Genomic DNA, 24,289 nt, shown 5'->3' with positions numbered 1-24,289 from the left:
AAAAAAAATACAATAAAATAAATAAATACATTTAAAAAACCCTTGAACAAAATCCCCAACTTGAATTGAGTAATTTATCATAAATTATTTTTTTAATTAAATCAACTTTATTCAATGGAGAAATGAAATTTATGGTGCCGTTACAGACACAGGTGTGTGCCTTCCTTTGTGCAGGAGCGAAAAGTATTTGTTAGATAAAAACATCTTTTGAATTTTGGAAATGATTACATCTATCTTTTTTCAATAAAGTTGACTTATGGACTTTACAAAACTCTGAAGTTATTAGAAATATCTGGATTTCATGAGTCAGAGACAATCCTACGCAGCCACCACCAGAATTAAATTTGAATTGAATACTTAGAATTTCAGTGTAACCTAAACTTCATATGCAACTGTGCAGAAATACCAGGTTAATACAGAGTAAATGGACAGGCATGCATTCGAATGCTGATTGAGAATTTGAATGTGAACATTATGAATGAAGCTTCAGAGCTTCAAACGATTTGGTAAAGCTCTAGTATGTTTTACGCTAATCAGTCTGTAGAACATTTTAATTGTATTTACATGTCTTTATCTTGTGCCGTTACACTTGGACGTCAACATGTCAATAAAACACATTAACCACAATCCACAGTTTTACAGTTCAATCTTTGCAGCTATTGATTATTTACCTTCTCTCCAGCTGATCCCATGGGACCGGACTCTCCGTTGGGTCCTGACTTGCCCTTGGGGCCCTCGGGGCCATCCTCTCCTCTGGGTCCTAGTACGCCAGACTCACCCTTGATGGAAAGGAAACAAATGTAAGCAGCGGTATTATTTTTATCATGCTACTGCTCTCCGCAACAGCAAATATTAACATTATCTTTAGAGACGATGATTCACCTTGTCACCCTTGAGACCCATGTCACCTTTGAAGCCGGGGAATCCATCCTCTCCCTTAAGACGAAAGAGATAAACAGCTGTTTAGAGCTGAGTGTTTAATCCAGTGTCACAGAGGCAGAACTGATACAGCCTAGTAAAAATATGCAAAATGTAAAATATTTAAAAATAGTAAAAAACACTGAAATCCACTTATGGACCACTTCAATAGAAAAATCATAGAGTCATTTCATCATGGCAGTCCTATAGTCTTATTGACAGACAACAGGGTGAGGGGCACCTTAGGACATACTGACACCTAGTGGCCATTTACATGAAGCACTGACAGAAGCATTTTTAGAGTGTGTCACTGACTTCCTGTCTCTCTGTGGTTGTACTGACATCTGGTGGTTAAAAATCAGAATGCAGTTTCTAACATTTTCCAAGGCTCTGCTATCAGAGTCTCCTGACAGCTGTGTTCTCCACATATTACACACTAATGCCAATATTCTGATATATTTTTATGCCTGCCTCCTCTCAGATAATAAATCATAAAACAATACAATGTGACAAGCATATAACTCGATGTGTAACTTGGGATTGGTGAAATACTCGTCCCATGGGATTTTATGTAAGACAGAAGTATCAATGTAGAATAGCTTTTAACAGCATGTTCAGTGTTTGTATGAAATCTCTGAGGAGTTTCTTTTTCCTGAATATTGAGTGGAAAATCCATCCAGTGGCACTGAGGTAGCAACAGGCTACGCTCGACCACAGCAACCCCAGAAAACAATGGCAACAGATCAATCTCGGCTAAAACTACCCGACAAACAGCCTCATTCTGGTTTAATGTTCCACACTCCATTTCAGCTCGGACTTAACTGCCAGCCTGACGGGACCTTATGAGGCTTTTTTTTTTTTCCACTTGCTGGATCGCGAGGAGGTCTTATTTAAGCCGGAATAAAAACAGTGATGGGTCCATTTTAGCAGAATGACATCTGCCAATCATGTTGAGGAAGAATGGAGACTGGAGGAGTGTTTACCTTTTCTCCTTTGCCACCTTTAAGACCTCTAATTCCCTCGGCACCCTGAGGAGAGAGTACAATAGAGTCAGGATGAAATTCAGGGAAAATGGAAATGTATCATGGAAAGCTGGGTACTGTATGACTAAGATAGCACTTACTTTCACACCACGGGGCCCAGGGTAGCCGATGGAGCCCATAGGACCGGTGAGACCCTGAAAGATTGCAAAGAGTGTCATGTGATTGGTGAAGTAACTATTAGCATGCATCAACTTTTACTGTAATGCCTTTCTGCTGTATTAGATAACTTCACTAGCACTTTGCTCCATTGATACCCAATGCTTTCCCATTGGTTTTATTCAATAGTGAACCTTGGGGAAGCATTTGGAGACTTATGTATATGAAAATAAGAATTACAAAAAAGGAAACTTTGGTAGCAGCCCAATAACTTCTTACAGTAATTAAATTTTTAAAACTAAAACAAACGAACTCTTCTACATTTCTGTTATTGACTGCACTTCATCTAATCCTGTAGTGTGTATTTTTTTAATCTAACATGATAGAGAAGATTAGATAAACCACCAGAGGGATTACTGTACACTGAAATCCAAACTTTGATAAATATGTAGCGCAAATCTAAACTCTTGCTGCCTCTGTAGAGATGGATTAATTTCTACATTTTCTTACACATCTATAGCTGAATAACTTTATGATCATCAACTCTGAAAATGAGCTACGGTTTTCACATTTCTACACTGGCTCTGATGTCCTTTTTGGGTGTCCTTTTACCACATGGAAACTCCCAAGATCAGCCAATCAAAGGAAATAAAGAGAAACTTAATTTGCTGTATTCTATTTCTGACACAGATATCATCTAAATTGTGTGGTTATATTAAAACTCACCCTACTGTGCACGCTAAGCAACTGCTAAATGTAATTACTTGCAAACTCTGCCCAACCCAGCCTTTTCCCTGTGCAGTGGCACATTAGATCCATCTTTGAGAGAAGTGAAAAGCTTAACATTATACTTACAGCTGCTCCTTTCTCGCCTGGAGGACCTTCTTTTCCTGGGTGACCCTAGAAAAAAGGTCCAAGAGATTTCATTTATCAACAGTTGATCATCTTTGACTGACAATGTAAAAAAAAAAAACAGGAGTCAGGTGTGTTACTTACAGGAGGGCCATCAGCACCAGGGAGTCCACCCAAACCTTGTTTCCCTTGAGGTCCCTATAAATAGAAAGCAATACATGGGAAGTTAAACAGACAGACATGTAGTAGACAGATGAGTGCGTACCTTACCATCCGTGACAGTGCTACAAGGACTGCCAAGAGTTCATCTGCTTGAAATCTTATTAAATATCCACAAAACCACTAATAAAATACTCTCAGTTAGACAAAGTAAGTGCTTATGCAGGAGTGCTACAGTAATATGTATACTTGTCTGTGTATGTGTGTGTGTGTGTGTGTGTGTGTGTGCGTGTGCGTGTGCGTGTGTGTGTGTCTATCCTTGTGTGAGGGTCTATAGCTCAGACACGGTGTTCCTGCAGAATCACTTATGAGGTTTTGACTGAAACATTCACTTATCGGGGCAGCAGAGTTGTGGTGGGAGGACTGAGGGGTGATTGGGTTCCCTTTTTACTTACTTTTTCACCAGGAGGCCCGATCGGACCTTGAGGACCAACAAGACCCTGAAAGACAATTGAGACAGGTCTGTTTTTAGGCCAAACTTGTGTCTCCTTCAAAAACCAGGCTAACATGATGCTGACACAAAACCAAAAGGTGCAATTGAGGGAAAAGAACACCCGTTTTGTCAATTTGAGAAAGTCTATACCTATTGTTTCGTAATATATTCATCTACTTCCTTCAACGATTCCAGGCAGCTGTTTTTCTCACTTAGCCACTTCACGTTGCTTCAGACGTGTTCGTTCAGCTGTGCAAAGGGAGGTTCACTCTTTTCTACAGTCATTTTAAAGTCACTTCTAGAGAAATCACCCAGTGAAGTACTTTTTTTTAAACGTTATTAACAGTTAAAACAAGTGAGCTGTGTTATATTTCTACGGGCCAATGCCTTTCTTGAAAGGCATCAATCTGCATCTGGCCAGGTTTAACTAAAATGAAGTTATTTATTCAACCTGTATACCATCAGAACAGGTCCCTGCTAATACTTTCCAGCGGAATGACGCCACCCTGTCCAGGCTGTGAGCGTCAGCAGGGCTGAAAATCTTACCTGGCAGTGGTCATTTAGCCCTGGCTACAATATTGGGTGCACTGTTTTGTATTAAAGATGACTCCAAAATGGAATATTTTTCACTGTGCCACTAACTGGACTATGTAATCGGGTTAAGTGCTATCAAATGAATACAATATGTTGCATCTCAGCAGGCCAAAGAGGATGTTTCTTTTTAGTGGCTGTACAGAAACAATGTTAGTCAACACTTGCTCTATTATGGTGTCAGTTTTGTGGAATGCCCCACTGAGTGGCTGCGACTTAAGGAATGAAGGATGGAGAGAATGAGGGGAAAAAAGGAAGCAGAGCAAAAGAAAAATAAGTCTGAGAAATGGCTAATTAAGAAAACAGGAGCGCGGGTGGCGACCTGAGTTTGCAGTAGTCCCTGTTGCACAATGGATATGGCAACGAGGGTGGAGCGTGAAAAGGACAGACAGAGGCAGAGAGCACGGGTAGAGGAGAGATGACAGGAGAGGAATGAAGACATTGAGCAAGAGAGGAAAGAATGGAGGACACAACAGTGGAGAGACAGTGTTAGAAAAACAGATTTCGAGAGAATAAAGAAGAGACTTACATGTGGACCAGGCAAACCCTGCTGCCCAGGAGGCCCTGGCTCTCCTTGTGGACCCTGTGTATGACAAAGAAACAGAAAAGAATGCACTTAATATTTATAATTGCTGCAGGACACTCAATTTAATCTATTCTTCTGTATGCTTTGAATCTGTATAACTATCAAAAAAGAAACAACATTGCACAATAATTTGGATAAATTACATTAATACAGTTGAAGAGTCATTTAATTTATATATAAGGACAACAAGGAGCGATCATTAAAAAGTCATTAGGTGTTTCTTTTTTTGTTTTTCCACATTAAAACTGTGGCACTGGGTTAGGGGGAAACTTTAGGTGACCTTGCTTGCGTGAATTAAATTAATTTTATCCAATCTATATCAAAAATGTAAAAACAAAGGTGCAAATGGTTGGGAGAAATATGATACACTGGCACACGAAGCACAGCTGTCTGTTTTCTGGCCTCATCCAAAGTTATTCTAGTTCCTATCAAAGCCAGCCCTTAAGTCTGGTGGTTGGTCAGAATCTAAGTTTGGCTATGAAATACAGCTTTCTTTACGTACACGCTGAGGGGCTACAGAGCCATCTGGGTATGGATTAGAGGCTAATGAGACAAACTGGAAGGGTGGGTTGTTTGGTATCCCTGCTGAGAATTAGTGTGTCATAAAGCAAACATATACAAAAACAGACAAGAGCCTTGTGATGCAGTCTGCTCCAGCTGTTACAACAAACACTAAACACAAAAGCTGGATTCAGAGACGTTTAGGTTGCCTGGTGGTGATTGTTTGCAGGGCCCTATGAGCAAAATGCAAAATGCAAATCGTGTAAAATGTAGGGAGTGAACACATTTGGATTCTTTGGTCATGAAGGATGTCTTAAACACATCCATGTCAGAGGCTGATGTAAGCATTAGAAGGGCTCATAAACCCTTTGGGAAGCTTTACTACCGAGGATACTTTCAAGTGTTCTGCTTTGATTTTTGGAATATGTTGAGATCAATACTAACTTTGGAGAAATTAATGACAAGCACAATATGTTCCCATTGTTTTGTGTCACTTTACCAGCTGCTAATTTCCTCTGCTCGGTGACTCAGTGACCACAAAATACGTGTTGGTTTGTTCAGCTGTCTTGACCAATGATGTTACCTTCACTCGAATGTCCCACTGAGACTCTCCGGGAAGCTAAATGCATCATGGGACTGCGCACAGACTGGCTTTTCTGTGTGTAAAGCTTAAGGCCGTATCATCAGAGCCTATTCAGTCAGCAGGCTTTGTGGTTTACGGAAAAGATCTCGCAACTATGATAAGACACGCCTCGTCTCCATCTACCATCTCTTAATGGCAAATTATCTGAAACTCCTCCTACACAGGAGCAAAAGGTCGCTGACCTGCAATCAGCCTCAGGCAGGCCAAACGACACACTGATGCTTAAGCAGTCTTCACAAATATGTGCAGGAAAACTCCCTGATTTTATACCTTCCTTGGCTAAATATTAAAAATGAGCAAAACAAATATTTCTCACCATGTTTCCTTTGGGACCAGCTTGCCCATCAAGTCCAGGAAGACCCTAAAGAGATCAGAAATTTGACAATGAAAGTCACCATCCCATTGAGCTAGAACAAAGGGTGAGTAGTATGAGATCTAAGTGATATAGGATGTGTACTTACACGCTGTCCTCCAGGACCTGCAGACCCTCTGGGGCCAAGCAAACCTCGAGGACCCTGTATATGAAGACAAACACAAGTTAAACTTAAACGTATAGACATTCACGTTGATTTAACTGAAACAGGCAGCTGATAAAAACTGGCTAATATATTTAACATTAGGTGCACTGAAAATCCTTAAATCTGGTTTGACTGAAGTGTGTGGAATACTGACCCCTTGTGGTTATACATGGTAACTGCAGGTGCATTTCAGGGAATGAGCATGCAAAGTTTCTTATCTCAACATTTTAAGTCATTCTTTGAAAATCATTGCACTTACTGTGCTTTTTCATCTAATGGACGGCGTGTGTGATGAAATGCCACGCAACTATGTCTTTAAAAGGACACTGTTGTTTTGGGTATGACAGGGAGCGACCATTTCTCATGCAACTCTATGGTCCATTTGCACCGAACAAGGCAGAATGTAGCAGTTTCTCATGGGTAATGACAGAACAACACATTTCCCGCTTCTATTTTCTGATCTATTATTCAGAGCCGTTCTGTCTCGGCAAGGTTGAGATTACAAACGAAATGGTCCTTGCAGACAGGAATGTCATTAGAGTTGCAGGAGGAGAGGAGGGCGAGGCTGCAGGAAGGAGGGGATAAAGCGTGGTGTAAAATAGGAAATCAGCAACACGACGGCAATATATTCATCACGTTCTTATCTCTGTCCTCATGAAATAAGGTGGAGTTTAACAAATGCAGTCCAAATGTGTCATCAGATTAATAATAAATGAACTTACACTCTCTCCGGCCACACCTCTCTGTCCAACCTGGCCATCTTCACCCTTTGGATAGCAAGAGGAAGAGTGCGTTATTAAGGAATGCAGAGTTGTTTTTAAGACTTTTGAGAAGAAGGGTAAGTTACAAGGTGAATGGTGCACAACTTACTCTTGGGCCGTCATCTCCTGGAGGTCCTGGAGGACCTGTAGAACCCTGTTCTCCCTGGGGAGAAAAGATCACAGACAGGGAAAATCAACAAAGAGCAGGAAGTAACAAGAGAGCTTGCAGGCTTGATCCATGAGCCTCAGATCGAAAAAAAAAGCTCCTCATTTTTATTTCTTTAAAAAGTACGACAACGGGGTCAAAAATTCAGAAAACTAAGAGAAACATTGCTGAAAAGAGAGGAACAAAACATGGCAACAGAACTGCCTTTAATCTACAGTAAGCTTGGTCACCACAATTGGCATGAACCTATATGGTTTCAACTATTCATAGTGCTCCATAAGGACTTGCCTACCTCTAGCGGCCCTGTAATTACTCAGTATAGGATAAAGCATGAAAGCCGGTCCAGAAATACCCCTCTGTGATCTCTCTCTTCAGGCCCTCTACGCAGGCCCGAATTCCACAAACACCAAACTCAGCACTCCTCATTCGCCTCCAGGGCTGGTTAAACGCAGCCTAAGTGGTTCTGGAGTTGATCCCACCTCTCATAAGTGGGTCAAACACCCTAATGAGTGCCACTGGTTTAGAACTCATATCACTCAACGCTGGAGTTTACATGAGATGAATGGGAGGCGGCCTTTGAGCTACCAATCAGCCCTGATGCTGCATAAGGACAGGGTGCAGAGCGGCAATGACTGTGATCAGGGAGGATTTTTTTTGGGTCTAGCAATAAGAGACTGGAGGATCTTATTTTTGGAGAGAGATACAAGTCTTTAATGATGTTTGTCCTCTGACCTCGATCACCCTCCAAACCCAAAATCCTCTCCTCTCATACTTACTCTGTGCCCCTTTTCTCCAGGAAGACCAGGGAGGCCGTCGAAACCTCTGTCACCCTGAAACAGCACAGTAACAAGTGGTTAGCTATCAATCACTGCAGAGCAGCTTTTCAAATACATCTCACAGACACTCACTGGTTTATTAAATACTTTACCTTGGGCCCTGCCTCTCCTGGCATTCCTCGAGCACCATCGGCTCCATTGCGACCCTGGAGGACACGCATATATCATGTCAGGCTACATGGAAATCACATTAGCAACAATATTGAACTATCTTTGATGATTCTGGAGAACAGACACAGGGAAGATGCTATCATTTTTCTAACTAGTTTATAGTTAAATAAACATGACTTTATAAATTTACACAACACGCAGAGACCATTATTGAGTGCAGCTGACTTATTTGAAATAAAGCCACGTTTGAAACGAGACCGGCTCTTCTCTTTGGGCACTGTAGCGCTGATCCTTGCAATTTTGTTGGCATGGAATATTAGAAATTTGGGAATTTAAATATAATTTATCTCTGCTGCAACATACTGTTGTTCTGGAAGAGATGAATAAATAAAGTAATAAAGTATAAAAAACTTCCTGGTTGAGCCTCAAAAGAGCACTTACTCTCTTTCCTAGTTTCCCTGGTAGACCAGATGGACCCTGAAGACCTCTGGGTCCCTATGGGGACAAGATGGAAGATTTAAATAAACCATTAACAACTGAAAACATTATTTAGGTTACACTTTCTTTATGTTTAGATGTTTTGAAGTAAAAAAAAGGGCTTCTTGTACAAATCAAAAATGATAATAGGCTCTTTGTGTCTCACCTGTGGTCCAGGGTCACCACTGTCACCTTTAAGTCCTGCAGCACCAGGACCTCCCTGTTACAAATGATAAATACAGACACATAGATAAATGAAAGAATACACTGCACCTAAGCCAAACACTTTGTCATCCCATTATTTGGCTCCGAAACCAGAACATTTTAAGTCAAACTAGAACCAAATATAAACACACGCAATGTAAAATTCCAAACTTGGATTGTGAATATACAACTAAAAGACCTACTGCAGCACTTTTGCGTGTGCACAATATCCCGCTGGTATCCAAGAGTCACAGGATTGGTCTAATGTTTTGTTTGAGAAACGCATTAAGGCGCTGGCTGTGCGGAAGACACACCCAAAACAAAAGAAAGGCTTCAACTTCTATCAGACTTCAAGTACGTGTGAGAAGTTATCCTGTAACTGTTACAAATAAGGCCAAACGTGAATAAGCAGTTATTGTTTTTTTCCCCAATTCAAGCTGGAGATCATGTGTATAAAAGAATAAATCTGCTCACAGACAGATAGGGAGGAAGGTGGCGTGTGTGTGAGTGCGTGCATAATGCATGGGTATGGGTGTGTGTTAGGAAATGATGAATGCCGAGTTGAACCCTTCACAGGAAGAAGCGCTAATCACCTAATGTGCTTCTCATCAAGTGTGAAACGAATGGATGCCACAGTAAGAACATCAAGGGGGTGTGTGTGTGTGTGTGTGTGTGTGTGTGTGTGTGATTGAGTGGAGACAGTCTTCAAAAGCTACTCACCACAGGACCGGATCTTCCTGCCATGCCCGCTGGCCCCGGAGGACCTCTCATAGCCAGCTGTGGATCAGACAGAGACGACCCATAAACCACTGGGCAGCTAACAATGCTGACACGCTCGCATTTATACCAGTAAAAGGAGTTATGATATTTGTTTGCATAAGAAGTGCAGCCATGCTTTCTTTGCGGTCAGTTTATTAGCATCCGGAGTGTTTGTTCTTGGTCTGATGGACATTTATTTAATTGATAAAAACGTCTGAAAATAAGTGTTTATTTAATTTTTTTACTCACAAAATGAAGATGTGCAAATTCGTCTTTGTTTATGGGATCTCTTTAGTAGTGCAAGAATGTGGTATGGATGTAAAAATGCTACATGCAGTCACTTTACTGAAGTAGGAATTTGTGAAACTGACATTTATTCAACTAACCGGGCTCGACACCAAAAGGAACAAAGAACGAAGAAAATAAAACACTAATAAAAGGCCAATTTAGCCACTGTATAGCATGTGCAAACTACTTTGTTCTTGTTCAGGGTTTACCACGCTGGTCTTTGTTCCTGCTCATGGTTGACCACAGGCTTGCACTGCCAAAAAAGTTGTCTGGGATTTATTTGTAGCCTGATTACTGACTGAGTGAATTTCGCTAATTCCAAAGAAAGCAGTCCATGCCCTATAGTGCACTTACGGCCAACTCACACATATTTGCATGTGGCAGGTGTGAGGGAACATTTCCAGAGTGCAAACAGGTCAAAGAGAGTTCAAGGAGTTCAACAATTTGTCCCTTCAATTCTCTTTTCTATTCTGAAGAATTTACAACTCCTTGCATGTTTTTTTTCTGTTTCCTGCCTTGTGCCAAACCACTGGTATAAAAGACAAATATAGAAAGGTGACAAGTGCTTTCAAGATGTTGCTAAACATAGTTTTGCCAGTTTTGGCAGCACTCCAGCTCCATAGAGTGTTGTGAATTTGTGAATATTCAGTGTTTGGGCGACATTTAATGACCTCCATGTGTTCTACTATAGATCACACCTTGCTTACAGCCGCATAATTCAGCCTGTTTTTCAACGGCGCTATGGTTATCAGGACCCTTGAGGGAGTGTGAACATCTGGTGTGGCTTTATATACTACCTCAGCTGACACAGGTCCATATTTTGGAATTGAGACAACTTATCAGAGGAGTGGGACCTGTGAAGAGTGAGCCCTCCTTTCATTATTTACTACTAATTTTGACCACAGTATTTCTCATGAATTTAGATCCAGATTTTGTACCTGAACTGCCTTTGGTTGAGGTTAAATAGCAGCTAATGGGAGGACACAAAGGCAAGAAAATCATGGTTAAGTTTCCTCTAATCTGGGAAGGATGCACTGGGGTCATACTACTCAGACTTACCCTAGCTTGAGAAAGGATGGCCTGAGCCTGAGCTTCCTGGGCTGTAACCACAGGCCCCTTGTGCGCCTCACCGCCGGCACGGAACTGTCAACCACAAAACAAAAGAGAAACACAATTAAAAACAAACTGACTTGTCTCTTTTTTACAGAGTGAGGCATCTAGTGGTCTCCCCTGGTGAGTGTGTATTCAAACCTTTTTGTTTTCCTTTTTTTTTGTCAAGCCTATAAACCTGTCACCATGCCATACACACACATTCACACACACACACACACAGGCACAAATATGTGTCACCATGCTGTTCAAAGCCTCAGTCACTGGTTCCACTCCATTGCACTGGCTGACATTTACAAGGTAAGTGATTTGTAACCCAAAGAAAATAAGGTTGCGATCCTTTGGCCTACTGGTGATGCTATGAGGTAAACTTACTAAATGAAGCGAGTGCACGGGCTAGTGCCTGAGATGAAGGGTGTACAGTTTGTGTGTGCAATGAGACAGACAGCCCAGTGGGCATGTGGAAAGTGGCAGGACTTACTGGAAGCATCAGAATGGTACCTGGAGGCCCAGGGACGCCATCTGAACCAGGGAGACCGGGACGCCCTGGAGGACCCTGTAGAATCAGAGGAGGGAGAGAGAATTGGTTCTCGTCTAAGCACAAAGATACCATGTCTCATTGGAGCTGAGGTCAATATCCGAAGTATATAAAACCCCTTATTGTGCTATTCAAAGGATTTATACCGCATTGTTGTTAACAAACACGTCCTACAAGTGTTGAATTTGAATCATCAGCTATTTTGTTGACTTGCACACCAGCACGCAACTACGAACAATTAATTAGATGCGGTTAATGAGCAAGCCATATATTTTCCCATGAGATAACACGATTCTTGTGCTATTTCTCTATAATCCCCTGGAGGTGCTCTGCAAATTGAAAAGACGAAAAATGAGATATCACAAACAAGAGACAACAGTAACAGTGCGGAGACTGAGCGGCTAATCCGTTCACAGCACACGCCTTCTTTATCGACCACAGTCATTTCAATGGGAAGGTGCTTTGCTGCCATCTGCATTGTTGTGCTTATTCCAAAGAGATAATTGACTAATCCCACCAAGAAGAATAGGACAGGGGATTCAATCATGAATAAAGACAAAGCCTGCATTTTCATTAAGCTGGCCTTGGGTAGCATGGACTTTATAACAAGACTAGAAACGCACAGCTATGGCCCTATGAGGCTATAATGCTCAGCATATGCTCACAACTTTAATGGAATACTTGATCCCTGTTTATCAATTACTCACCCGGAGATATCTTAAATTTGTGGAGGAAACTTTGTTTTCTTGTATACCACCATGGTGAAGGAAGAAGAGATGCAAAAATAGAAAAGAAAATGGAATACATCTACAAAATTCTTGATAAACTGGAGTAAAAGGGCATGGAAACACACTTCTACAGTATAAACCAAGCCTCATTTATCCAGTTGTATGCTAAGTACATCTCAAACACATGCATTTCCACCAAAACCTTACTATTTAAAACACCTCCACATAAACAGCCCAGGCACTACTCGTCTGTGTGTGAGACTGTTTACGCACAAGTGTTTTAAATATTACAGTTCCAGCGAAAATACATGTGTTTGGGAGGCACTGAGTATATGACTGGATAGATGAGACTTGGATTATACTGCTTGAGTTGTCTGTTGATATAGTTTTGCGGTTGTTAAACGTGAAACCGTTTTACTTTGATTCACCAAGACTTTTCTCCCTTTTTGGATTCTTCGTTCACCGTGGAGGCATCGAGGAAGAACAAACTGCTATTCATGAATTCAAGGTGACACAGAGTGAGTGACTGATATACAAATGATCATTAGGGTATTCCTTCCACTTTAAGAAGGTAAAGTGTAGGGTATTAGCATGCTATATTAGCATAAAGGTCAAAGTACTGCTGAAGATGAGGCTTAGGACAATCTTGTTATGACCACAAGTTTTGGACAGTTGATAAAGCATGTTTGGTGCCAGATGAAAAGACCTGTGATCCCCAAATCCTTCAGGATTCATCCTCTGGGGACAATAAACATCTGTACCAAATTTCCTGGCGATCTATCCAAAAGCAAAATAATTGCATAAAAGTCGCTCATGCTGAATAATGATGATATGAATAAGCAGTTAAATTATTCTAGAGAGCAGATTTTCATTTAATAAAGACAAAATCGTATCTTAAGGATCAGGACTAAGCAGTACCGAGCATTTCCAGTAACCAGAATCTATTTAGCAGTCTTGTCATGTGCAGCAATCTCAGCCTGCTAAAATTGGTGCCATGTGTTCCCATCTGCTTTTTCCCAGAGGTGGTAAATACCCTCGATCCATTGCCGTTATAGTAAGCATAGCGGCATCTAGTGTTAATGATGGCCCTACATGGCTGGGAAAGTGGTGTTTGGGTGGAAAGGAGGGAGACGGTGATCATGTGAGAAATGAGCCGATCAAACGTTGAGTCCAGGCGGATACTGCGCAACGGAAAACCACAAGACTACAGAAACCAGTCGCTTTTAATGCCCCAGTCAATCCTCAGCAAGACTGGTTCTCATGGGAGGAAATGAAGGGAGGGGGAGAGACTTTCTGGACCAACAAAATATTTTCTGATCACTTTGACCCTGTGGAACAATAAGCCTTTTGTACCGGCAGTGTCTGCTGGTCGTACTATGGGAGGTGTGCATTTTTTGGTTGCAATTAAAGGGTTAACCTCCAGAGACAGGATTGACTTGCTAAAAGGGTGATGAAAGGAGGGGTGCGGGGCAATCATCACATTTGAGAAAAACAAGCTGAGATCCAGCCGTCTGGAGGGGACAGGCACTTATTTTGTGTCATCCAATCAATCAAATGAATGGGTGGAATCCCACGGTGCTGGGAAAAAGACTTTCAGAGAGGTCTACACATTTTATAGCAAACTCTTTATGGTTCTCACAAGTGCCGCAACGTACCGACGCAGCTGGTTCGCAGAATTTCTCTTTGTTGGTATATTGACAGTTTATGGGCATCTCATTTCCCTGCACCACTTCACGCTAATCCCCCCCACTGCTGCAGGAGTAAGCTGTGTCCAATTGTATTATTCATTTCATGGCATTGAGACTGTACTTCACAGCTTTCCAATAAAGAAGACAAATGCAGGGGTGTTTATAATATATGCTGACTCCCATAATTCCACAAGACAAATGGCAAAGGTTAAAGTTAGTATTTCAGCATATTTTGTATTAATTGTAGCCTAGAAAAATGTGTGTTTTGGTTGTTTTACAATATAACTTATCTGAAATTGATTTGTGTACATAGGTTTCATTCTTCTTTTAGCCAAACATAATTAGTTTTAACATCTAAATGTTCGTGAAGAGTAGAGAATGGGTGACAGAGCTTCTCAGAGTCATCTGTAATCAGCTGTGAAATGAGGCCAGTCTTCACTCACCCTCTCACCGTGATCTCCTGGGGGACCTGGAGGACCCTGCAATCCTGGGGTACCAGGAAGACCCTAGACCACACACACACAGACACACACACACACTTTAGCATATTATATCCCCAACTGCTGCTAACCAGCATTCCCACCACATGCAGCCTATCCAGTACTTCACATGCATGGGCCAACAAAGACAGAAGCAAAGACATGGGTTCAGAAATGAGCCTCAATATAAAATAGCCCCCAACCCCCCTTTCTTTCTCTCTCTTGCACTCACTCACACTGAGACACACACACACACACTCACGCACAAATACACATTTTGACTGTCTCTCCCAACTCAAGCTTCATTGGCGATCAGGGCTGATGCTCTTTCCATAAAGACATTTTTTCCCTCTTTAGCTGTTCTCCATCTGTGGAAGGCAGACAGGAGTGTGGGAGAACGTGATACTCACTGCTTGGCCGGGGGCTCCTTGGGGTCCTTCTATAAGCATCCCCTGAAAAGGGAAAAAGTGGATACAGTAGCATTATAGGGCAGCCTGTAAATCCACAGGCAACGGAGAATGGGGAGAAAATAAGAGCCAGAGGGTGCTTCGGGTTTGAGGTTGAAGAGTTTACTTATAGCTACAAGCTCAAGACGTTAACAATGCTACAGCTATCTGATGTTCTGTTCTATAATGTGTGTGTGGTCAGAGATTTGGATGTAAGCCTGTGGTGGTACAGATGGCATGGGAGGAGGGACGTTAACTGCAGCTTCTATTTCAGTCGCTGTTTAGCCTGTAGTGGTAAATTGTATAGGATGGCTCTATAAAGAACGTATGTACTTTGGCATTTTGTGTAGACAGCAGTTGTTTTGTCTATGGCCAAAGACGCATGTTAAATCTCATCAGGAGGGAAGTCTAGGTTGCAAGTGCTCTAGGGAAGCTTAGAAATGCGTTAGAGCTGGAATCAACGTACACACATACAGATGCAAACCAGATATGAAACTGATATCTGTTCTTTTACTTCTTCAAGAGAGCAGATAAAGGAAAATGTTTATTGCCTTGAAAATATTCAGAAAACCTGACTTTTATAGACTTATAAATCATTTTGTGGAATTGTCAGAAAGGCTCAGTTGAGAGGAAAGCCAGTCAACACTAATTTTGAAATATGCCACTTATCTCAACATTTTGTTGGCTAGTGTAACTCACCAACCAAGCAACAGATAAAGACAAAACTAAAGAGCTAGACAGATAGCTATTGCCCTAGCTATTTGGCAACTGGCTTGAGCTAGCAAGATAGCTATCTATCTCTGTATGCTAATAACATGCAAGCTCATGTGTTATAGTTATAGCAGACTGCATTACCTTAAAGCATCAACAATTTTTTTCTTCCAATACATTTATCTTACAGGAATTTGTGAATGTGACTTTCAACATATAAATGTTCGGTGTTTAACTTGGTGAGCAAACTTGATTATTAGTGTCAGACTTTGAACACAGCACTGTAATACTTCACTTACTGGCTCAATGACAGCAGGTTCACCCTTCTCTCCTTTCTCTCCCAGGTAACTCTGACCTCCACCCACCTACAGACATAAAACAGACCAGGTGAGGTTTTTTTTACACAGTGACAGGCCATACATTTATAGGTAAGGGTAAAGGAAAAATGGCCTCAAAGCTAAAAATGGAAAAACTGAGGCAGCAGGATGCTCTGTCTTGTTTTTGGGTGTCTCCTTCTTTACTTGAAATACCAACAAAACTGCAAAGAGAAGCTCAGCAAAGTGCTGACTGGTGTTCTGCATGCTTTAAAGGATTTAGGTAGCTCTCAAGGCAAAAAGCTGATTTTTTTTTTTTTCTCTGTGCCTGCTGGAAAAACACACATCAAGAATCATTTTGGAAGAAGCTATAATTTAGACCGACTCCTATTAGCTTCCTCAAAGCCAGAAACTGCAAAAAGACCCCAACTGAGCACAAATGCAGAGGTTGTTACCTGACACTATCCATACAATGACTTCACATGAGAAGAATTCACAAACCACCTACAGCAGTCTGTCCAAAAACCACTAGATTGTACAGTTTAGCTTGAAGAGGAGCGTCTTCTTGAGAAAGTCACGGACGAAGGGCTGTGGTGTCCTGAGACTGTGGAGAGCACTAATAGAGCGGTTCAGATTAAGCCAAGGCAGACAGATCTCAGGCCAAGATCCAGACAGGGACACTGTCACTTCCTGCCTCTGAGAATTTGGATCCTGAGGCAAGGAAGGGGGCTGGAAACACGCCATGATAGACACTGGCTCAGCAGAGATTTCTGTCTGGTTTTAGATATTGATCTAGATGGATTTGATAAATAAACATATGCAAAGATTTAGTTTGTCATCAGATAATCCAAGCAGATCATCGGTGTGATAACCATGGAGGGGCATGTCTTTGATAAACAGCAAAGTTCACTGAGGCCAAAGGTTACGGAGGGCGTGTCTGTGCTGACAGCTGGGTCGACATCTGTTTATCTGTCGGAGACTTGGATAGACAAGGTGTGTGTTTGTGCTTGCTGGTGTATTTGCGTTTGGCGCATGTGCACGCAGGATGCTCCAAGCTATAACCTGATACCATTAGAAACAACAAACAAAAAAGGGCACCGCAGACACCCCATCAAAACAAATGCCACCAGCATCTTCTCCATCTCTCCACATTCCTGACCACAACCTCCACCCTCCCCCCTCTCCAACCATCACTCCTAACCACTCCAGCACTTACATTGCTCTCTCTGAAGTCCGTCTCTGCTGGAACACCAGGACCAAACTCTTCCTCATATGTTGCTGATGTAGGCTTGGCGTCAGTGGGGCCATAGTCGCCATAGTCACCATAATCATATGGCTTATCTACAATCTCTTTGTTGTCATATTCCTTCAGGTCGTATTCCTTAAACTCATACACATCAGTGGCAGGATCCACATTCTCTTGGGGGTCCACTGGGGCAGCGGTGTCCACGGCAGCAGTGGGGTCTGCCCCGACCTGTTCCACACCGGTGATGTAATCATCCACTATTTCCCCATCATAGCTCTGGGATCAATCCAGGCATCGCAAAAAAGTGGGCAGGGGTGGGTAAGGTGGGATGGAACATGGAGGTTTGGTTAGTGAAATGAAACCATGTGAAAGCATCAATGATTCACATGTTTGTTTGTTTTTAATAACATGATTCACAGTCAAGGCATTAGTACTCTGAAATTATGGACACTAACTAAGTGAAACTCAGCTGAAGAATTTTCAACTTAGTTGTGCAGACATCCATGTATCTTATTTGGGACATCGTCCAAAACTCAACATATGTGCAACGCCACATATGTTTTGACAACAGGCAATGTTATTAACATTAACATCTTTAATTATATCTTATGTGAAGTAATAGTTTCTTTGCAAAGCAGTAGGAATTTGAGATGTCCCAAACTACTGACACATTGATGTTTAAAAAGTAAACTGTAAAATATGATACAATATGTCAAAAAGGTTGAATGCAAATGTTTATAGAAACAGTTTTTTCAAGAACTATTCAAGACCCAATGAAGTGAAAATCAAGGTCGAATTTGTAAAATTGTTATAAGCAGTACTGTTGTAAAAGAAAAGACAATAGCAAGAAATACTAGGCAGATGTCTGTGAGTTCAAAAATCAGTTTACACTGAACATGAGGCACTGAGGAAATGTGACTGCACAGGGGCAATCATACTTTGATTCACAAGCTTTGCCTCGCAAATCAGACTACGCTCAGCTTGTTGAAAGACGTCAATCAGTGTTACACTCAAATGCAACATTAGACATCAAATATCGACAGCGTCTTGTGTGAGAATGTAGAGAAAATATCCAGGCCTCTCATGCAAATTTGCTTTTGTGAGCATCCCTTTTGTCAGTTGAAAGCTGTTTCACAGTTTTCAGGTTGTGCAATTTCTGTAAAACAGCTTGCATATGAGCACACTGACAAAACTCACTTGATGGGATCTCATCATAGTCCAAGATTTAAACATTAGAGGTTAAACGTTCTGTAAGAGTGCCTCCATGTTCTAAACAGTCAGTGAATCAAGTACTTTTTTTAAGCTTTACAAACACAGGGCTTAAACCATCCATTTCTAAGTCAGCGGTCCAGTTGCTATAGCATACTGGCAAAAGAATCTTGGATCTCATTTATTACATGCTACGTTGTATATCATTACCAAAAAGCAAATCCCACAGCTGGCCATCAAACAAACCACAATCCATGGGTAAATCTAGGTGAGACTTAAGTAGTATTAAAGTGCAAAATGCCCCCGGATAGGAACATATGCATGTACAGACTGCAGAGCATCCATCCACTGACAACACAATACTGCGACACACTCATATTTAAGGAAGTCACCAATGGCATTTTGTGTGTTGCGCAAAGTCTATGGGCAATACGACCCTGTGACACTGTCTGAAAGCTGTCCAGTGCGTCACAGTCCTCAGTAATCAGACAAGTGTTCCAACATGGGACAGCATATGTTTAGTTTCCGCGGTTAGCCCCTTGGTCTGTCACTTTAAATGAACGTAATGTCTCAAGCTGACTGAAGCTGTGTTATCCACCTCAAGGTACATCACAATGCAATCGGCAGACATTTGGCTGGCGGTGCACACAGCCGTATTGTTTCAGTTTAACCCCCAAATGTTCCTCATTAGGTTGTATTTTATGTGATGGTTTAGCACAAATTAAGACAGGATCTGCCAAATTCAGGATATGGCAGAAACATAGGGGATGCGTCTGTCTACTGATTTTCCATTGGTCACAGTTCATTAAATGACAAAGTTTTCCTGCTTCGGCCTTTATCCAGTCTCTGTTTGATGGAGGCGGTTTCTCATGGAAATCAAGGAGCAGAGTGAGCGGTTTGATCTTAGCGAGGCCTTGTTGGGTTTCAACCTCCAAAGACGACCATAAAAATATATTTTGTTGTTTGTGATACCCAAGAAGGCTTATTGAAATTTCATGTCAACAAGCGACTATAAAACAGGAATCTGAATGTTAATTTGATTGCTGGGTGATAAAAGTCAGCAATGCACTGAGAGTTTTTCACCATAATGGTTTCACATGAATCAAGAATACAAAAAATTCTACATTATGCAAAGGAGTTGTGAAAAACAATCATATTTGAAAAGGTACCTGGCCTTGTCCTGCAGTCTCAGTGGGAGTTTCAGGCTGGCTTCCGTCCACTGTGGTGTAGTCATACTCACCTGTGTAATAGTCTCCACCCACATTTGTCTGAAATCAGGCAAGGACAGCACACAGGGAGAGCATCACATATCTGAGACGGGTCACTCAAGCTCAGGTCATACTCAAGAGTATCTCTTTATGTATCTTTCCACCTCTATACATTTGAGCAGCTTGAAAACAAGCACTGTAATAGTCATGATGTGTAGTATTTATATTTAGTTACAAGTAAGGTAAAAAGGAAAAGTTAAATTATCAAATAAAATTTATGGCATGCTTAAAAACAGGAAGTGGGGGAAGAAAAACAGAGGAGAGAGAGAGAATAAAAGACTGAAAATATAGGACAAGAGATGGACAAGGATGACAACAAGACATCAAGTGCTTTTATATCTGTTATTCATGGCAACCGCCGTAGGTGTAGATTTCAGAAGGGGAGCGCAGGGGATGCATTTCCCTTCAATATTTAGAACATGTGCATTTGTCCCCCAGAAAAGACATGAAAGTAGCTTTTATTTGGACTTTTATTTTGACAAAATTAAAGACATCTGCACCATAAACTTGATGCAAATGAGGCACAAATTGGTGCATTAAAATTTACCAGAATACAGGAAATTAAGTGAATTTTACCCCCAAAGCCCCCAGCGTTGAAACGAAACCAACACCCTGAGCAACGGCCATGATAACTGTATTAGTATGAAGTGTTACCTCAGTCTTGGCTCCTTCAGTTGGGGGAGTGTCAGTGGTTAACTCTCCTTCACTGTAGTCATAGAACTCACCATATTCATAGTTAGTGTACTGTAAGGGAAAAGGGACGGGAGGCAATCAATTAGTCGGTGCAATCATGTAAATACGGCAGCACAATGTCTCAGACACGTGTTGCGCATTATTTACATGGCATGTAAGAACTCAGCATTTTTTAAACAACAGTTTAAAAAATTGTTTAAACCATTAAATGACTCAACTACTTTTTGTCATCATGCTATTTTGGTAATAGCATGTTCAGATGTAGTACGAAAAATATCACATCCATATTAGAAAACTCAACAATTTTGCAAATGGATGACAGCTGCGATTCGTGATTCACTTTCCACCCAAACCACAACCGTATTGAAAGGTTCATGTCTGTAACAAAGCAAACAGCAATTAGAATTCTTGTTTGCTTCCAACAGGATGTAAGAGGGTTAATGTGATGCCAGTGAAAACTTGCCTCCACCACTTAATGCTCTATGCCAACAATGGCCCCGGGATTTCATTAATGAGCCCTTTAAAACAGGACCATAAGCTGTCTTGACTCATCGAACATTGGTGAATTATGGGGAACATACCGAATGCAATAGCAGGGGGTAAAGCCACTGTTAAACCAGTCTCTGTGAAAACAACATGTGTTGCTAGTTTCTTAAACAGAAGGGTTTTTTTGGATCTTCAAAGCATATTTACATTTGATAATTAAATTACTCTTAAGTGGCTTATTTGTTACTTAAAGTAATGGTTTGACATTTGGGAAAATATGCTCATTCCCTTTCTTCATGACAGTTACACAAGAAGACTGATATGACTCTTACGTCCAGCTGTTTACTGCAAAAATTAAGACATGGTGCAGCTGTCGTAGCACTGCATATAGGCTGAAAGCAGGGGGAGACAGCTAGCATGCCCACTAGCATTTAGCCAAATGTTTAAACATAATATATGTCATGTTTATTGCATACAAAAACTGCAAACATCAAGTTGCTGTTATAGGGCTATGACACACCAAGCCATCAGTCAATGTCCAGCCATCGATAAGGGTCTGTTGCCCTAGTTTTTGCAGAGTGTCCCACACCATTAGCACTAGTTTGCTTTCTGTTTTTTTCTAGCCAAGTGAGAATGTTGAATCGACTTCAGAGACAGCAGAGGCTGTTGGTAAATGAAATCGCTGTGACTGGCAGTTCAGCCCGGTGCACGAGAAGAAAAACAGAAGTGAGGAAAGTAAACAAACAACTAAAGTCAACAGGGGGTGAGATCGAAAAAACTTGTTACATTAAGTAGGATTATATATTTAACCATTGAGCTTTTAGCAGAAAAAGTTTGTAATTGTTTTGTGTGATTGTTTGCTGGCACACGGTCACTATCCTATGTTCTTTCAACATCAAGTTGTGTTGTTAACGTGCTAACTGACTAACTAGCGTCTTGAATGCATCCTGTGGGTTTCCCTTTTTCAATGACAACAGCCACCTGCTGCTATGGAGAGTTATTTCCTCTCAGGCAGGCACAGCATGTGTACGCTAGTTGGCAGTTAGCTGTAGTTTTTGTGGTGTGTTCAACTGCTACTTTTGGTCATGAGGCGACACAACAGTCGGCCTTTGTGACCACTAGCTCTTTAATGTTGGTTTGGTCAGTCTTGGCCTTAACAGAGCAAGCTATTTCCCTCTGCTTCCTGTCTTTATGCTAAGCTAAGCTAATCATGTCCTGGCTCCAGCTTCATTTTAGCAATACATACATGGGAGTGGTTTCAATTTTTTTCATCAAATTCTCAGAAGGGAGGCTAAGTAGCAGATTTTCCAAAATGTCAAACTATTCCATGTCATCACCAATTATGACGAACACATTGGCAGATCCCACAACAAATTTAATATGATGCAATTAGCCACTGTCATTTCAAAAACCTAAGATTCTTCTTCTTTTAGTAATAACACAGTGGAAAAAAAAGGCAGAGGAAGATTAAGTTAACAGACCAAGCCCTGATATGCGTCGCTCTATCAGCACAGGGATAAATATTAGTCCCTGGATGATTGCTAAGCTCATAAAAATAATACAAGATCCACGGCCTGCTGCAGTGCTGGCTGGGCCTCCATTCAGTGGCCCAAAGAGAGAGACAGAGAAAGAGAGGTCACACAAGAGAGAAGCCTTGGCCAGACCAACCAGACTGTCTGAGAGAAGAGAAGGAGAGGGTCAGGGAGAAATAAAGAGAAAGATAGAGAATGAAGAAAGGATTTATAAAGATTTATAGTGTTGAAGTGCTTGGCTGCTAGCTGAAGGCCTTCACTACAGCTTTGGATGAAGGGCGTAAATACTGGAGTGGGCTCATAAAAAAAAAAAAAAGCTCCCCCTTCCTCCCATCAGTCCTTCTTCCTTCCTTTTTTTAACCCAGCTGCAGATATGCGGCTGACGACTGCAAAGGCGGCGTGCTTGAGGTCAAGGAGCATCTTCAGAGGCTAAGGTCAAAGCTATGCTCCATGCTTTTGTAGAACTGTAGAGTTTCGGTTCAAGATATATTGAGGGCTAGTTCAGCAAGTTTAGACCTCAAGGTGCACAAACACTTCATAGTTATAATAAATAAATAAATAGAAAATGGTGAGCGATGAGATTTGAGCTCCTACAGCAGTGATTTCACCCCCAGATGAAATATTTTTTACTTGTACAGGAGGAAATCAATCTTTAAAATACTGAGTAGGAATGTAGGAAAAACATTCCTGTTATGACTGTATTGAAACCAACAATGAATAAACCAGATTTACAATGTTCCTGAAACCAAACTGCTCCCTGCTGTCCATTTAGAATTGACAAGCTCCTTGTCTTGGCGCTGAAGAGCAACTTGATGATGAAGCAATATTTTCCGGGACACGGTACCCACTGTACAGCCAATATTTTCAAATAGAGAATCGGCTCCTGAGTTTTTTTTCTTGAACCAGGGATCTAAAGTCTACTTTTCCAGGTACTGGGAGTCTAGCTGGGGAAGGAAAAGCTTAAATTTCCCTGGGAGTCTGGGCAGAGCCTGCAGAACTCGTTAGTGATATAAATCACGGGGCCACTCCAAAGTGGGCTCAGACTTCGTGGCAGGGAAAAGGGAAAAGTTTCCAGTGTGAGCTCATCAGTTATTTAGTGAAATACTCAAGGAAAATGTCAGCCGACAAAAAAGGTTTGAACCAGCAAAATAACAAAAAAAAAAAATGAAGATGAAAAAAGAAAAATTGAGGCCCTGACACAAAGCACTGTATTTCAATTAAGAGATTTGGCTCGAGAGGCTACGAGTGATGTTTTGGAGCCAGTGGCAATAAAATTTGAATTTCAGAAAATGATTTCAAACTCAGCAATGTATTTTGATATGCCAGCAAGTTTCCACCAGTGAAACACAGACTAAAGATAGACACACTAGAGTTGATAGAAATTCATACATGTCTGTCTCTGGCAAAGTACTTTCGCTTGGGGAAATGTTTGTTTTCACATAATTTGGAGGGAATATTTTGTGCTTTTTGATTATTTCTGGCTATTTTCTGGCTGCTGTCTCTTAAATAACACTTATTTCCAAACCCTGATTCCTTCCCTCTGTGCCTAAAAGCATCATATTTTTACTTCTGTCATCCACTAAACCAAACCAACCTTCTTTTTTTAAAGTCAAACTTTTTTTTTTTCATTTTTGCTGAGAAATCAGTAGATATGGTGTTTTTTCACTTGTGTGGAAGTATATTTATTATATTAAGAATATTTTTTATTCAGGACAGTTCCTCCTACATTAGTGTTCTTCAGGGAACAATCATTTTTGTTTTTGGATGTCAGTAATGGTGATTTCATTAGAGCAAAATCTGTGCTAAAAGTAAGTCATAGGTCATAATAGTTCATAATAT

The 24,289-nt window shown here is 41.1% G+C and overlaps 1 protein-coding gene across 2 annotated transcripts in view; it reads right to left on the bottom strand.

Moving 5' to 3' along the window:
- The window catches only part of LOC117271663 (collagen alpha-1(XI) chain-like), a 106,595-nt gene that overhangs the window by 54,443 nt on the left and 27,863 nt on the right, over positions 1–24,289 (bottom strand). The window contains exons 6-30 of one of the 2 annotated variants that reach the window (XM_033649985.2): positions 20,394–20,483; positions 19,641–19,739; positions 17,233–17,538; positions 16,002–16,067; positions 14,956–14,997; positions 14,510–14,572; positions 11,594–11,668; positions 11,062–11,145; positions 9,676–9,732; positions 8,918–8,971; positions 8,716–8,769; positions 8,256–8,309; positions 8,104–8,157; positions 7,271–7,324; positions 7,123–7,167; positions 6,344–6,397; positions 6,199–6,243; positions 4,682–4,735; positions 3,524–3,568; positions 3,054–3,107; positions 2,913–2,957; positions 2,042–2,095; positions 1,902–1,946; positions 883–936; positions 672–779 (exon numbers count right to left, since the gene is read on the bottom strand). In XM_033649985.2, coding sequence (XP_033505876.1) covers positions 672–779; positions 883–936; positions 1,902–1,946; positions 2,042–2,095; positions 2,913–2,957; positions 3,054–3,107; positions 3,524–3,568; positions 4,682–4,735; positions 6,199–6,243; positions 6,344–6,397; positions 7,123–7,167; positions 7,271–7,324; positions 8,104–8,157; positions 8,256–8,309; positions 8,716–8,769; positions 8,918–8,971; positions 9,676–9,732; positions 11,062–11,145; positions 11,594–11,668; positions 14,510–14,572; positions 14,956–14,997; positions 16,002–16,067; positions 17,233–17,538; positions 19,641–19,739; positions 20,394–20,483 — 1,755 coding nt within the window. The remainder of the gene's footprint in view (positions 1–671; positions 780–882; positions 937–1,901; positions 1,947–2,041; positions 2,096–2,912; positions 2,958–3,053; positions 3,108–3,523; positions 3,569–4,681; positions 4,736–6,198; positions 6,244–6,343; positions 6,398–7,122; positions 7,168–7,270; positions 7,325–8,103; positions 8,158–8,255; positions 8,310–8,715; positions 8,770–8,917; positions 8,972–9,675; positions 9,733–11,061; positions 11,146–11,593; positions 11,669–14,509; positions 14,573–14,955; positions 14,998–16,001; positions 16,068–17,232; positions 17,539–19,640; positions 19,740–20,393; positions 20,484–24,289) is intronic. The other variant, XM_033649986.2, reaches the window with a different exon arrangement.

This window comes from Epinephelus lanceolatus, chromosome 12, assembly GCF_041903045.1.
Source record: "Epinephelus lanceolatus isolate andai-2023 chromosome 12, ASM4190304v1, whole genome shotgun sequence".
NCBI classification, from domain to species: Eukaryota; Metazoa; Chordata; class Actinopteri; order Perciformes; family Serranidae; genus Epinephelus; species Epinephelus lanceolatus.
The sequence above is the reverse complement of the archived record's forward strand: the minus strand, read 5'-3'. Positions and strand labels throughout refer to the sequence as shown.